General features: G+C 61.3%; 1 protein-coding gene across 1 annotated transcript; it reads left to right on the plus strand.

Annotated features, from left to right (window-relative positions):
• Positions 1 to 1,053: 1,053 nt before the first annotated feature.
• PWP2 (PWP2 small subunit processome component) lies at positions 1,054 to 15,010 on the plus strand. The gene is made up of 21 exons (XM_031681039.2): positions 1,054 to 1,170; positions 2,767 to 2,879; positions 3,605 to 3,699; positions 3,948 to 4,047; positions 4,331 to 4,474; positions 5,280 to 5,415; positions 5,625 to 5,845; positions 6,134 to 6,277; positions 6,802 to 6,872; positions 7,235 to 7,371; positions 7,727 to 7,875; positions 8,065 to 8,212; positions 8,528 to 8,678; positions 9,359 to 9,539; positions 10,514 to 10,661; positions 10,972 to 11,080; positions 11,602 to 11,667; positions 12,512 to 12,730; positions 13,014 to 13,164; positions 13,310 to 13,384; positions 14,522 to 15,010. Exons 1-21 carry the CDS (start codon positions 1,153 to 1,155, stop codon positions 14,703 to 14,705), a joined length of 2,760 nt encoding a protein of 919 aa, XP_031536899.2. The 5' UTR covers positions 1,054 to 1,152; the 3' UTR covers positions 14,706 to 15,010.
• The last annotated feature ends 510 nt before the right edge of the window (positions 15,011 to 15,520 follow it).

Raw genomic sequence — 15,520 nt, forward strand, 5'->3', positions numbered from 1 at the left:
TAAAATAAGTTTGTGTTACAAAATGAAATTAAACACTCCAGGTATGTATATACAATGAAAACTTATACTACTTTTTTAAATAAAAGATCAAACTAGACTGAGCTAAATGTTTTATTGTCAGCTGTGATCTTTAAAATAAATCCTATGTGGTTTTAAAATCTGATTTTTCATGAAAATGCCCCTTTCTCTAAATTTATTCATCCTGTATGTCAGGCTATAAAACCCGAAGGCATTGTTAATACCGTTTGCTGGGATTCTGTGGCTGGAAAAGGTGACAAGTTGGTGACTTTGATACTGCAGGTATTAATTCCATTTTCATGGTTTACTATGAAAGTCATTTTTCACGTTATTCTGTAATATATTGTTAGACTAAAACCATTGTATTAAGACTTTAAAATGTAAGCATTATAATTCTGAAAATACACATTTTAAGAAGAAACTTGGTGTTCTGAACTTCATTTTGCTGTGGAGTGTGAAAATTGAGCCTGTAAAGTTAAAGAATTGTTTTCTTTCCCCGATCCTTGTTCCTGACTCGAAGCATAGATTATTTACTTTTGGGGGCGCACTAGGGCTTTTTTTCACAACTTACTGCGAAGTAGCTCCCAAGTGGTAAGACTTTTGAGTCTCCAGTTTTCGGGTGGTAGACATAGTTGCCATCCTCAAATTTGACAACGCAACTGCCTTTGTCATCGCTCTTACAATTTCTTCGGAAACGTTCAATTTCCAATTTAAGAGTCTCCTTTCGGTCCCCATTTCATAATCTAGAGCTTTTAAACAAGTAAGCATGGGGTCGGACCTTCTCATGCTCCGTAGTGCCTGAACGGCTTGTGGGAGCCACGGGCGGAGCCCCAGCCCCCCTAGCGGTGAGGATCCGAGCCGGGACTGCGGTGGGCGGGGCCGGAGGGCGGGAACCCACGTCTCAGAGGCGGAGCCTGCTGGCTGGGACTCCGCCTCAGGGCGGGGCCGGCCGGGGCACCCACGCTTTGGGGGCGGGACTAGCAGGTTGGGCCCCCCCACCACCTCCGGCGGCACCGCTCCTCCCGTCCGCGGGGGGCGCTGTGGCGCGCCTCCGCGCTCTCGCCCCGGAAGTGTTTCCTGCGGGCCGGAGGGCGGGGCGCAGAGGCTGCAAGCAACACATGTGCAGCTCCCGCGATGAAGTTCGCGTACCGGGTGAGTGCCGCCCGCGGTCGGGGAGTCGCGGGGTGAGGAGGAGGGTGCAGGGAACTTAGTCCGGGGGTGCGGGTGGTGTCGCTGCCCGAGACTGCTCCCTCGGGGGCCAGAGAGCCGCCTGGGCGGGCCAGGTCCCGCAGCACCGGTCCCTCCGGAGCAACCTGAGGGGGCCGGACCTGGGGTCGTGAGGGGCCGCAGCGCGGTGGACGGGGACGCAGGGGCGAGCGGCAGATGGCGGATGTGGGCGGGAAGGCAGGAGCCCTGCGGGAGGGTTTGGCTGAGCTCCGAGCAGGGCAGCGGAAGCCATCCTGGACTGAAGTCCCGGTTCCCGGAGCCGCGGCGAGCGACGTGGGAAGGACGCGGGGGCAGAGGGCGGGGAGACGGGTGCCGAGCCCCCTGGACGCGCTGCTGCATCTCGCCCACGTGTCGGGACCCTTGGCGCAGCGGGCCACCCGCTGTCTGGAGCCCCGGGCGTTCGCGCGCCCCGCCTCCTGCTGCCACTCCCCTGAAGCTTGTTTCTCCTCCGGGCCGCCGCTTCCGGCCTTTCGCCAACGGTCAGGGCCCAGCTCCTTACAGGCTTGGCCTGGCCCTGGCCACAGCGCGGATCTCCAGCAGCTCCATCCCACGCCCGCTGCCCCAAACCCAAGCTGGTGTTCCCTCTCAGACTGCTCCTCCCTGTGACCCAAACCCTCTCTGTCCAGCTCCTCTCGGCCTGCCCTTCGTCCCAGCTCCCCATCCCTCAGGTCATCTCTCTGGTCCTGACACCATCACCTTCTGTGCGGAAAGCCATGAGCCCTCACTGGCTCCCTGCATCCCCACTTGCTCCCTTGGTCACTAGCATGGCCTTCAAAAAATAGGAACTGATTACAGTTCACTTTTGCTTAAAGCTTTTCCAGCTGAACAGGCTCTTCCCTGAGCCTGGAGTTCCCAGGACCCTGCCTGCCTACAGCTCCAGATGCTCCTTGTCATCTGAGTTCCAGCTCAGGTGGCCCCTCCGGGGGTCCTTCCCTGGCCACCCCTTTGACTACCTCTCCTCTCACGCCTATGGGATCGGCTGACTTCGCAGCCCCGCTGTCATTCCTAATCACGAATGACCATGGCCATGGCCTGCCTGCCGGACTAGAACATGGGGGTGGGAGACCACGTGCAGAGTGCTGTCCAGCCACAGCTCAGTGCTGCTGGTGGAATGAATGGTTGACGGACAGGCTGCCGGCAGGTTACCCTGTTGTGGAAGCCTTGAACCCCGGGTGCGTGTGAGGTGGGGGCTGTTCTGCTGTTGCAGCTTTTCTCTTCCTGCCACGAGGTCCTGTCCTCCTCTCCACATGGCAGACCCCTCCTGCCTGGAGACTTCCCCGAGCCCACGGTGCCCCTGATCTACCTTGGTGGGAGCTCGGGGCCCCCGGGGTTTGCGCTCACTCCTTCCTTTCTCTTGCTCAGGACTGGGCCGGACAGGTGCCCAGGAAGTTTCTGGGTGGGAGGACTGGAGAGACTTCAGGAGTGATCAGGGTGCTCTGCGCCATCTTACCAGGGGCCTCATGCAGCCCTTTCCTAGAGTTGTGTTTTCTTTGTATTAAGAGAGCTCTGTTTTCTTTTCAGTTTTCAAATTTGCTGGGGACAGTCTATCGGTGTGGAAACTTAAATTTTACATGTGATGGGAATTCAGTTATTAGTCCTGTGGGAAATAGAGTCACCGTATTTGACCTAAAAAAGTAAGTACATTAGAATGACGTTGATGCTAGGGATCATAGTTTGCAGGTGAAAACGTGGTGTTTTCCTCACCTTTGTCTTAGCAGCACACTGTTACTCAGGGCCACCCAAGAGGGGCTGCAGGACTTACGTGGTGTCGATGGATCAGTCGTGGGACTGGCTGTAGGAGTCTCAGTTTCCTCCTTCTAGTCCCTCAGCTAAACCCCATGTATCGAGGTCTTTGACTTTACCTTTAAGGTAGAAAACATGCGTCACTTGGCTGAAACGTCTTGGGATGGATGCCTGGGCCGTGGGAGCCGAAAAGTTGGAACACGACGTAATAAGGGACAAAATTAGGGTGGAATCCAATGGCGGTTTGTCTTTAACATTATTTACTTTCCCACTTCTGTGCATTTTTCCGTTTTTGCACAAAGTGTGGCCCAGTTTTCTGTCCCTGTGGCTCACTCCCCCGTTGACAGCGGGCTTGTTTCCCGTCTCCTGACTTCCTGTTTGCAGCGTCCTCTTGGGATGGGGTTCTTGAAGCAAAATTGATATGCTCAAAGCCCATTTTTAAGGTTTTTAACATGCTTTGCCAAATTTTCTCCAGGAGGGGCTGTTGACAGCTCCAGCCCGGGGTTCTGCAGGGGTGGGCAGGCAGGCAGGCAGGCAGGCAGGCGGCCCAAGGCTGGCCCGACCTCCCCTCCTGGCGACAGAGACCTGCTGCTCAGCCCTACTCTCTCTCCCCCAGCAACAAGTCGGACACTCTGCCGCTGGCCACTCGGTACAATGTCAAGTGTGTGGGGCTGTCCCCAGATGGCCGCCTCGCCATCATCGTCGATGAAGGTAAGCACCTTTGGCCGGGAGCTGGTGGCGTGGGCTGGTGACTGGGGGACAGAGTGGCTGTGTCAGGCTGACTCCAGCCCACGTGGTCCTCTCCCTTGGTTGCTTCTGTGTCTGGGACCCTGGTGGGCTCAGGGACAAGGGCAGGTGTGCGGGGCGTGGACAAGCCGGGGCAGGCTTTCCTGGGGCCTGAGGCTTGCGCTGCCGGGGTGAAGTGCAGAGCCTGACGCTAACCCTAACCCTTCCCGCAGGGGGCGATGCGCTGCTGGTCAGCCTGGTCTGCAGGTCCGTGCTCCACCACTTCCACTTCAAGGGTGCCGTGCACAGCGTCTCCTTCTCCCCTGATGGCAGGTGAGCGCGTGCGCATGCCTGGGGAGCGGGGAGCTGTCAGCTGCAGCCTCTGGCGGGGAGTCTGTGCCAGGGCCTGGTCAGGGCCGGCCACAGGCGGCTGGACCCAGAGCTCCCGCTGGGTCTGCCCACCCAGAGAAGAGGGGAGTCGGGGCCCGAGAGAGGCAGGTCCCCAGGTTTGCCTTGTAAGGAATTGGTCTCAGAGCAGAGAACTGTCCCCCCAGGGGCTCTGAGCTGGTCTCAGGACCCTCCCTGGTATTGGATGCTGATGGCGCCGTTTCTGCAGGAAATTTGTGGTCACGAAAGGCAACATCGCGCAGATGTACCACGCCCCGGGGAGGAAGCGGGAGTTCAACGCGTTCGTCCTGGACAAAACCTACTTTGGGCCCTATGATGAGACCACGTGCATTGACTGGACAGACGACTCCCGGTGAGGCCTTGGGGCTCCGGGGCCCTGTAAACAGTGTCTCATTAGGGGGCGTGGTGACTCGTCACGTCCTCGTTTGTTTCCAAATGGCCTCCTGAGCCTCCTGTGGGGCTGAACGCAGGCTGGGCTCCCGAGTCTGAGTCAGGCATGCCCTGTGTTTGTCACCGGGAACCAGAAGGCAGACTTGGGACCTCGACCAGGACCCTGTTTCCTCAGCCGTCCTGCATTCTGTGCAGGAGGAGGGGAGGCTGGTGGTGGCTGCCACTTTGTATGTCAGGCTAGCGGTCCTCCCGTGCTCTGGGCCACAGTGTGGGGGCCACAGCCCCCAAGCCATGTGAAGTTGTTCCTGGGAGACACTGGTGTGCCCCTGGAGGTTGGGTCTGCAGGTAGGGGGCCGGCGCCCCGCAGCCCAGCCTTCCTGCCTCTTTTGCGGCGGTGCCCGGTCACACGTCTGGCTCTCTTTATGCCGTGAGTCAAGGGTCGCTCCTTGGGACCAGGGGCACGCCAGGGAGGCGAGAGGGGCGGAGCCCCCGATAGGCTTGGTGCTTGGTTCTCGGGCTGCCCCGGGCTGCCCCTCTATCAGGGACTGCTTTACGAGGAGGGGCAGTGTCTGCTGAGGCTCCTGGTCGTGGGAGAAGTTCTTATGGGTGCGGCCAGCTGCCGGGGGAGATGCAAGCGGGGCGGGCACAGACCCGACCAGTCCCTTCCTGTCACCCTGGCATCTCCCTTAAGTCCAGGGACCACACAGGGAGGTTGACAGCTGCACTCAGCTGCAGCTCCAAGGATGAGCTGTGTTTCCTCCATCCAGGTGCTTTGCAGTCGGGAGCAAAGACATGTCCACATGGGTGTTTGGGGCCGAGCGCTGGGACAACCTCATCTACTATGCTCTGGGGGGACATAAGGATGCCATCGTGGCCTGCTTCTTCGAATCCAGCAGCCTGGACGTACGTCCCTGGTCACAGCCCTGAGTCGGGGTGCTGGGCACTCCCTTGAGGCCCCTGCCAGTCGCTCCCAGGTTCCCTGGGGAGGTTTGGGAGCCAGCAGTAGCGGGGCAGTCTTTGGTGGCATGGGTGGAGCTTCCTTGTCACTGCAGCCCATGGCTGGCGGGGGCTGAGGGTCAGAATGGGCCACACCCACACATTTTCCTCTGCAGCTGTACACGCTCAGCCAGGACGCAGCCCTGTGCGTGTGGCAGTGTGACACGGCCCCTGAGGGCCTGAGGCTCAAAGCCCCCACCGGCTGGAAGGCGGACCTGCTGCAGCGGGAGGAGGAGGAGGAGGACGCAGAGAGGGAGGAGGAGACCACCATCCGCGGGAAGGCTGCACCGGCGCCTGAGGAGCAGCGGGGCAAAGTGAAGTACTCTCGGCTGGCAAAGTAGGTCTCCGCCTCCAGAGGCCGAGCTGTGACTCCTGCCTTAGAGGCCCTGGGCGGGCCAGTGGGGGGAGCCCGCCCCCCCAGGGGCACCTGAGCTGCTGAGCAAGCATGGGGGCTGGAGGCTGGGAGCGCAGAACTGTGGGTGTGAGGAGGTAGGGGGCTGCCCGAGGGACAAGGGGCAGCGCAGGCAGGCTGCCCGCGTGCAGTGAGGTCCTCCGCCCCGGAGGGGTGTAAGATCAGCCTGGCCTCTGGTCCTCCTCCCTCAGTCCTCGTGTCCCGTCTGTTTAGGTACTTTTTTAATAAAGAGGGAGACTTTAACCACCTAACAGCGGCAGCATATCATAAGAAAGTCCACCTCTTGGTCACTGGGTTTGCTTCCGGAATCTTCCACCTGCACGAACTCCCGGAGTTCAGCCTCATCCACTCCCTGAGGTCAGTACCTGCTCCGTGTGGTTGTGTGTGTGCTCTCCAGTCCGCAGGAGGGTGGACAGAAGCCGTGCTGTGCCTGCCGGGACCGAGGGGCCAGGAGGAGGGCCAGCAGGCTTCCCAGGACACCTGCTGTCGCCTCTGTCCCGGGCTGAGTGCATATGAGCGCTGCTGCCCTGCCCCCATCTCTGACACGCAGCTCCCCCCACCTCATCCCCAGTCACGGGGAGCTTTGTCTCACCTGTACATCACGACATTTTTATTTTCCGTGTTCATTGTTTCTCTCGTGTCCCTTTGGAACATGGAGAAAACTAAAACACTGGTTTCCCAAAATCTCACGGCTTGGAGGTTTTGAACGTGGGCACGGCTCTGCATTTGCTGATGCTCTGAATGAAATGAACTGTTTAGTGCAGTAACCGCACGGTGGGGGGAGTGGTGCAGACGTGGGGAGACTGGCCCCATCTGCACCTACGGCCACCCCGCGTGGGGACGGGAGGCCCTGTGTGCTGACTGGGCCTGCATCTCCCCAGCGTCTCAGATCAGAGGGTCGCATCCATCGCCATCAATAGCTCCGGGGACTGGATCGCCTTTGGATGCTCAGGTTAGTCTTCGTGCCCAGGTCTGTGAGGACAGGAGCAGACCCCTTCCTCCAGGAGGTCAGCCTGCTGCACCCCCACCCCTGAGGCACTGGGGCCAGGCCGGCAGCTGGGTGGCTCACATTCGAAGGAGCAGTCGGTGAGACTTTGAGAACAGACGCTCATCTGAGTCACGAGTCCTGGTGCCCGTCAGCAGTGCCGCCTCGGCCTCGGCCCTCGGCCTCGGCTGGGGCATCAGGAGGTTGGCGTCTCCTTGCTGAGTCCCCTCGTTCAGGTGTCTGGTGGGGGCACCTGCCTCAGGGTGAAACTGGCCATCAGAATGCCAGCGTGAGTCCCACAGGCAGTCAGCCCCGCCATGTGCCCGCAGGCCTGGGCCAGCTGCTGGTGTGGGAGTGGCAGAGTGAGTCCTACGTGCTCAAGCAGCAGGGCCACTTCAACAGCATGGTGTCCCTGGCCTACTCCCCTGACGGGCAGTACATCGTGACCGGCGGGGACGACGGCAAGGTGGGCTTGTGTCGGGGGCGGGGGAGCACGGCCCGGGCGTGAGGAGTCGAGGGTCCTGTCCCTGTCCTGCCAGCCTCGGCACTGCGGCCAGGCCCCAACGGCGGGGTTCAGCCTGGGGCTTTGGGGCTCACCCCGCCTCATCTGGGCTCAGGAGGAGGTGTTTGCAGGTCTGCCCAGATCTGGGTGGAGGGGCTGTGGGTGTCTCTTCTGGGCTGGGCTCCCATGCGCGGCTCAGAGCTCTGCGGTCCCAGCAGCTGCGGTCTGACCCGGGAGGGCGCTTGTGCCTCTGGGGAGACCTGGGCCTCCGTGGCCCACCTGAGCTGTGGCCCTCCCGCCCCTGCCCTCCCCACCGCAGGTCAAGGTATGGAACACCCTCAGTGGCTTCTGCTTCATCACATTCACGGAGCACTCGAGTGGGGTCACCGGCGTGACCTTCACCTCCACCGGCTACGTCATCGTGACCTCTTCCATGGATGGGACCGTGCGTGCCTTTGACCTTCACAGGTGACCTTTCTGCTGGCTCAGGATGCTGGCTCCGCAATTTCTTCATCCCCGCTGGGCTGAGAGTGAGGCTGGGGGCTCTGGGTGTATCGGGAAGGGAACGAAGTGGAGCCCAGTGTCAGACCCCAGACGCACACAAGGGTGAGCAGGCCCTCCATGAGCCGTGCCCCCCGGGATGCACTCTTCCCGCAGGTACCGGAACTTCCGCACCTTCACGTCTCCGCGCCCCACCCAGTTCTCCTGTGTGGCAGTGGACTCGAGCGGGGAGATCGTCTCTGCTGGGGCCCAGGACTCCTTCGAGATCTTTATCTGGTCCATGCAGACGGGCAGGCTCCTGGACGTAAGGGCCGCGAGTTCCAGGAGCTGCTCTCTCGAGGGACTGGGGTGCAGGGAGGGGGCCTCACTGATCCCAGAGGAGCGGGTGGGGCAGAGGTTGCATCTCAGGAGCGGGCCGCACCATATACATGCATTTTCTGGGGGCACCTCACTTGCCTGCATCAAGACAGAGCTGTGTCCCCCTCATCCTGCAGCACAGGGCCTCAGAGGGGCTGTGTTTCAGCTGTGGCCTCTGAAAGCCAGCATCTGGCAGGCACGTCGGGCTGGGGTGGCCGCGGAGGGTCTCACGTCCTCAGAGCTCTTCTCTGAACTGCTGTAGGTTTTGTCTGGCCATGAAGGGCCCATCAGTGGTCTGTGTTTTAACCCGATGAAGTCGATCCTGGCCAGCGCCTCCTGGGACAAGACGGTGCGGCTGTGGGACATGGTAGACAGCTGGAGGACCACAGAGATGCTGGCCCTGACCTCCGATGGTACGCAGCGCCCAGGGGGAGGCCCAGGCTCTGTGCTGTCAGCCACCTGTCTGGGGCACTGGTTTGGATAAACCCAGGGCCCCAAGCGCTGAAGGCTGCGGGGGCTGGGGGCTGGCTGTGTCACTTGGCGCCGGGCACCCCGGGGAAGCGAGGCGGGCCCTATTGCAGCAGACTTGCTGGCGCTGTCGGAGCTTGCCTGTGGGTTAACAGTGGTCTGCGAGAAGTGGTCAAGGCTCTGCCCATGCTGACCACGGGGAAGCATGAGGTGGCTGGAACGAAGTGTCCTTGTGCACAGCGGGCCGCGGGTGGACGTCTCGGCTGTGGCTGCAGCTGTTGGCCCCAGGGGCTTGTGGCCTCTGCTGTGTCCAGTGCTTCTGGCCGCCCCACCTGGCTCTGGTTCAGGCCGTTAGTGGCCGGCCCCTTGCGTCTTTGTGGAGCCAACTTACTGACCTCTTGCCCACAGCTAGTCTGTTTCTAGTCTGCCCATGACCTCAGTGTGATCCTCCCGCCCAGAGCCCTCCACCCAGCTGGCCCCTCTCAGTTGTGCCCCCTGCCTGCCCCGTGGCCCCCAGACCCCCCTGGTGCCAGCGTGCAGCCCGGGTTGGAGCAGGATGAGGGCAGTGTGGCCTGTTGGCTGGAGCCCAGGGTCTTCCTTGCCTCAGACCTGCGTCTCTCTGCAGCTCTGGCTGTGACCTTCCGCCCTGATGGAGCAGAGCTGGCTGTGGCCACGCTAAACTCACAGATCACTTTCTGGGACCCAGAGAACGCGGTGCAGATGGGCTCCATTGAGGGCAGGCACGATCTCAAGACGGGCAGGAAGGAGCTGGACAAAATCACCGCCAAGCACTCAGCCAAGGGGAAGTGAGTGCTGAGAGCCGCCCCAGCAGGGCTCCTCCTGCCCGTGGGGCCGTGGGGCGTGGGTGGGGCCTGTGGGTTAACAGGCTCCCGCGTCCTCACCCTGAGGATGGCCCCCGTTTTCAGTTCTCCCGGGCGTGTCCCCAGCAGTGGCATTGCTGGGTCACATGGTGGCTCTGCTTAACCTTTTCAGGACCCACCAGACTGCTGTGCGGAGAGCCCGCACTATTCAGGTACCACCACTGGCGCAGGGGTTCCAGTTTCCCGCATCAATCACTGACGCTCTTTCCTGTGTTTTTTTTAACCCCGGCTGTTGGTGCTTCGTGGTTTGGGGCATCTTTTCACGGACGGATAGGCCACTCGTGTGTGGGCTTTGGAGAAATGTCTGTGCGGAGCACCTGTCTGCTCTAACGGGCTGTGTGTCTGTATTGTTGACTCGGGGAAGTTCTCCACGTACTCGGGACCTGAGACCCTCCTCAGACGCATCCTCCCCCGCTTCTGCGGCTCATCTCCAGGTTCTAGAAGGTGCTCTTTGGAGCACAGGTGTTTAAATTTTCACGAAGCCTCGTTTGTGTTTTTTCTTTTGCTGCTTGTGCTCTTGGTGTCACATCCAAGAATCCTCTGCCAAGTCCAGGGTCACTGTGTTGAGTCCCTGAGCCGACAGGGCAGTGAGTGCCTGGGTTCTGGTCCTGCGGGACTGAGTAGACACCCCTGCCAGCGGCCGCTGTGAGGGTGGCGGGCAGATGGGTCCCCCTTCGTCCTGACTTCAGCCGGGAGCTGCCCAGATGGGGCCACATGGCCCTGTGAGAAGGCCTCTTGGAGGTCACTGTGCTGTCCGTCCTCTGGGGCTATGATGCCTCGGCAGGAACTGGGAGGCTGGGCTGCCGGTTCTCATCCTGCAGCATTTCGGCCAGGGCCGTGTTGGGGAGGGTGCTGTCTGCCTTCTGGGTGGCGACTGAGTCCGCGTCCCCTCCGTCCAGGGCCTTCACCACTCTCTGCTACTCCGCGGACGGCCAGAGCATTCTGGCAGGAGGGATGTCCAAGTTCGTGTGCATTTATCATGTCAAGGAGCAGATTCTCAGGAAGAAGTTTGAGATCTCTTGCAACCTCTCTCTGGACGCCATGGAGGTGAGTGTGCTGCAGGGTTCCAGAGCTGGGCTGCAGACTGCATGGGCCCCCACATGGGTCTCAGCCGGCTGTGAGCCCCGAGTCTCCCCAGCCCACCCTCGGCCCTCCTCACACCCCCTCCAACAGGAATCCAGCCACCGCAGGGCCAGCAGCAGGCACTGAGGGGAGGCCTGGCCGTCCCGTCTTGGGCCCCGTGTGTGCCGTGTGCTTTCCAGGCGGGGCCGGCCTCGCACCGTCGGTGGCACAGGAGGGATGTGGGGCAGACCTACCTGTACCTCCGATGGTAAGGTGTCCTGGATTTTGCTTTTAGGAATTTTTGAACCGAAGGAAAATGACAGAGTTTGGCAACCTGGCGCTGATTGATCAAGACGCCGCGGAGGAGGGTGGAGTCGCGATACCACTTCCAGGTGTAAAGAAAGGTGAGCAGTAGGTCTCTGGTCCTGGTGGCTAGGCCACAGCAGGCCGCCCTGCTCACCACCCGCTTTTCCTGGTGATGACGCTGTCTCCTCTGGTGGGGCTGCTGTGGCTGATGTCCCCAAGTCCTTGCTGCACAGGTGTGGCATCTTGTTGGAGGCCGGGCCAGAGCTCAGCCCTGTGCCCTGTGCTTGCTCCGACCTGGGCCACAAGGAAGACTCGGTTTTTTGCGGGGGGTGGCTGCCTCCCAGGCCTGAACCGGGAACCACCCTGCCTCACAGCCCTGGGCTGGGCAGGGACTTTTCTCCCGAACAGACGAGCCCATCTCCCCCTGGGCTGGAGCTCACGAGAGTGTTTGCTCCAAGGGCTGATCCGTGGAGGCGGTCCCGGCACAGGGCTCACCTGCTGTGTCTGTGGGAGGGTGGGGGGCAGGGATGCCGCTCCTGCCGGGTCCAGAGGGTGGCCCTTTCTCTGTGGGCCGAGTAGGGGAGTGTGCATGCTGTGACCGGCCGTCCTTTGCCCCTAGGGGACATGAGCTCTCGGCACTTCAAACCTGAGATCAGGGTGACTTCGCTCCGCTTCTCTCCCACCGGTGAGCCCTGGGCGTCAGGTGGTTGGCGTGGGAGGGGTGGGGCTGGTCCTATGGGTCTCTGGGCCTGTGGTGTGCACAGTGGGCCTGTCACCCTGCTCCTGGGGGCAGGATCAGCATGGAGCTTCTGGCTGGCTCTGTGCACCGCTGTCCTCCTTGGGTGAGATGTGGTCGTCCTTGTCCTCCCTGAGAATGGCTGTGACCTCAGACCTGCGAGGCTCAAAGTCAGGAGGTGGGCACCTGCCCTGAGCACCCTGCCCATGTGCCATTTGGGGCCATCAGGCACCTTGCTTCCTCGCCCCATCCCCACCACTGAGAGTGTCCAGTTGGGGAGGGTCTGTCCCCTAGAGCCTGGGGACGGAGTGGGACAGGGTTGCAGCAGGCTGATGTCTACGGGGTGGTGGCCATGCCTCCAGCCCTGGTTGAGAGACAGGCAGCTGGTGCAGACAGCACGTGTCATTGCACCACCGTGGAAGCCAGGGCTGCAGACCGGGGCCCGAGGGACGAGTCTGGGGGCCCCTGCTCTGGTGTCTGGGCAGTTTCATCCTCGCACCGTCATGGAGTAGAGAAGCTGCAGGAGAGGCCTGCAGAGCTGGAGAGTGTGCCCTTGACAGGGAAGCTCGCCCACCCAGCGGGAATGAGGGTAGGGTGTGAACTCAGGCAGGTGGCCCTGGGGACCTGCAGCGGTGAGGGGCTGGTGGCCAAGGTAGGAGCGGGGCAGGCGCCCCTGCTCCCTTCACACTGGTGTGCTGGGGGCTCCAGGACCGTCTTCAGCACCTGTTCTTCAAAACATGGGGAAACATGGAAATCAGTGTTCTGGGAGCCTTATCAAGGCTTTGTCTCCCAGGACGCTGCTGGGCGGCCACCACGACCGAGGGACTCCTTATCTACTCCCTGGATGCGCGCATGCTCTTTGACCCTTTCGAGCTGGACACCAGTGTCACCCCGGGGCGGATCCGGGCAGCGCTGCGCCAGCGGGACTTCACCAGGGCCATCCTCATGGCCTTCAGGCTCAACGAGAGGAAGCTGCTGCAGGAGGCCCTGGAGTCGGTGCCCTGGGATGAGAGTGAGTGGGGTGGGGCGGGGTGTGGGCGGGGCGGGGGTGGGGCGGTGAGCTGGGGGAGGAGCTGGGGCGGGGCGGGGGCCGCCGGAGGGGCTGGGATGGGGTGAGGGCGGGGCATGGGTCTGGGGGAGGCGCCCGGTGGGGCCTAGGCGGAGCGTGGACCGGGTGGTGGGGGAGGCAAGTGAGGTGGAGGGGTGGTCTGAGTGCAGGGCGGAGGCCGCCGTGGGGGGGCCGGCTGTTCTGAAGGCTTCTTGGGCTGAGCATGGTGTCCACACTTCCCTCACAGTTGAAGTCGTCAGCTCCTCGCTTCCTGACTTGTATGTGGAGAAGGTGCTGGAATTTTTAGCTTCGTCCTTGGAGGTGTCCCGCCACCTGGAGTTCTATCTCGTATGGACCCAGAAGCTGCTTATGGCGCACGGACAGAAGCTGAAGTCCAGGTAGACGGGTGCCCCTGCCCTCCGCCTGCGGTTCGGTCACTCCTTCCGCGGGGTCTGCAGCTGCGCGGCCCCAGCGGAGGTTTCTGCGCACAAGCACCGGGTGCTCCGAAGTCCGGTACCGCACTGAGGGAAGTCTCCTTTCCAGGGCGGGGAAGCTGTTGCCGGCCGTTCAGTTCCTTCAGAAGAGCATCCAGCGCCACTGGGAGGACATCTCCAAACTGTACGTGTTGCCGGAGTGGTTGGTGGGCCGGGCAGGGCTTGGACTGTCGCCAGCTGGTTCCCGCTGGTTCCACGCGGGGGCTGCTCCCCGCGTTGTCTGATTTGGGGACAGAAAATCCTGGTGGTGGATGTGCTTGTTCCCATGCCGCTGGCAAACTAAACGCGCTGGGCTGTCCCGCGGTGGGCTCCGGGAGAGCGCTCCCAGGGAGGCAAGAGGCCCTGCCGCTTGGATGAGCAGGGAGGGTCCAAAGCCTCCCTCCTCCTGTTCAGGTGGCGTCGCCCTGGCCCTCGCACTTCCTGCCCCTCCCCCGGGCCCGGAGGATCTGCGCTCGGCCTCTTCTGGGGGTCTCCCCTCCAGCTGGGGTCAGGTGTGCAGGGGGGGGGGGCGGCTCCGACGTGCTGTTTCCAGGCTTGGTGCTCAGTTGTCCCTACTCTGCCCTGAAGGTCTGCTTTGTGCCTGCCCGTGTGGCTCAGGTCCCCCGGTCCTCCTGTCTGTCCCGAGCACTTTCTTGGTCTTCACGTGTCTCCAACAAACCATTGTTCTTGGAGGCTCTTTCTGAGCTCCAGGCTGCCCGCAGGGTGGCTGGAGGCTCCTCTGGGGAGCGGTCTTCCCTGTGCTGCGGTTCCATCGGGCTCCCACCAAGAAGCGGTGTTAGATCTGTTCCATGTCACTGGGTGTCGACGTGGACGCGACATGCTTGGACGCAGAGTCAGCCCAGCCGGCTTCCGTGCTGCCTGCGCTACGGGACCTGGTGCTGTTTCCCATCTCTGCGGCCCGCACGGGCTGGCCGGGTGCCGTCTGCTCTGCTCTGCGCTGACGGACCCTCGTACTGTCAGGCCGTCCCCCAAGGGCTTCTACATTGAGATGCAATAGGGATTTTTCTCTGTTGGTGTGTGGGGCTCATGTGTTAAATGTGCTCCCATTCCTCGAGACAGCCCCTTTCTTGGGTGTCCGGAGGGACTGACTGGGGGCCGAGTGGTGTCCAGAGAAGGCGGCGTTGGGGGATGTTCGGATGGGGGCCCGTGGCGGGTGTTTCTGGGCTCTGGAGCAGGTGGTCGAGTGCTGCATGAGCGGGGCTCTCGATGGGGTGGGAGACGCTCGTCGGCCTTGCTGACGGCCTCCTGTGTGCCTTCGCAGCTGTGACTGGAACCGCTACAACATGCAGTACGCCCTGGCAATTTCCAAGCAGCGGGGTGTGAAGCGCCCCTCGGACCCGCCGGGAAGTGAGGAGGAAGCAGGTCCGTCCGATGACGACGAGGACAGTCTGCACCTCCTCCGGGGGCACCCCGGGGAGGTGGACACGGATGGGCCGCTGCCCTAGAGCCGCCCTGCTGCAGGCCCGCTGGCCATGCTTGAGACGCCGGGGGAGGTGGACGCCGCTGGAGGGTGGGGCTCTGTCCCCGAGGCTGGCGCTTCTGTGCGAAGCTGTCGCGGCCGCAGGGTCAGTGAGCTCACGGCCCAGAGCTGGCACGTGAGCGAAAGTGGACGTGGAGCCTCTGCTGCTGAAAACTGAGAGGCGAGTGGGATCATGTGTGTGGACTCAGACTTTGTATGAGAAATTTTACATTTTTAATACGAAGTTTTGACAATAAATTTAGGGATGAAAATGTATTTTTCTAAAAAGTAGCTATGGGTTAAGTCTGGCCTCTGAATTTGAAACATTGGTGCTGTACCCTGAACGTGACTGTCCTGGGGAGAGCAGGGCCACCTGCCTGCCGGCACCTCCTGTCCCCTTGCTCGGCTGCCCTGTAGTAGAGCCTTTTTGCAGCAGACTAGTACCTCGGTAGCTGGTCTTTCTGTTGTGCGTGCGCAAGCAGCCCACTTGCTTGGTACAAATTTTGGTGGCCCAGATGGAATCCAAGTCCTGGCTGGACGACAGCTCGTGGCTTGCTGGCACTGCGTTGGGAATGGGGCCTGGATGACCCACCTCAGCAGCTGCCTAGGTGGCTTTGCCTGGACGACTTGTCCTCGACAGCTCCATCCAGCACAGTGGCAGCCACCTTGGGCGCGTTGCAGGTCCACTTTTGCAGAAAGAGGCTGTGGAACAAGAAGTCTTCTGGGTGAAGGTCTAGGTGCCTGGGTCCAAAAGCTGTTTTCTCTCCCTGGTATTGACCCTCGTTCAGAGGTCCTGGTAAC

Source organism: Vicugna pacos, chromosome 1 (assembly GCF_048564905.1).
Source record: "Vicugna pacos chromosome 1, VicPac4, whole genome shotgun sequence".
In the NCBI taxonomy this organism is placed as follows: Eukaryota; Metazoa; Chordata; class Mammalia; order Artiodactyla; family Camelidae; genus Vicugna; species Vicugna pacos.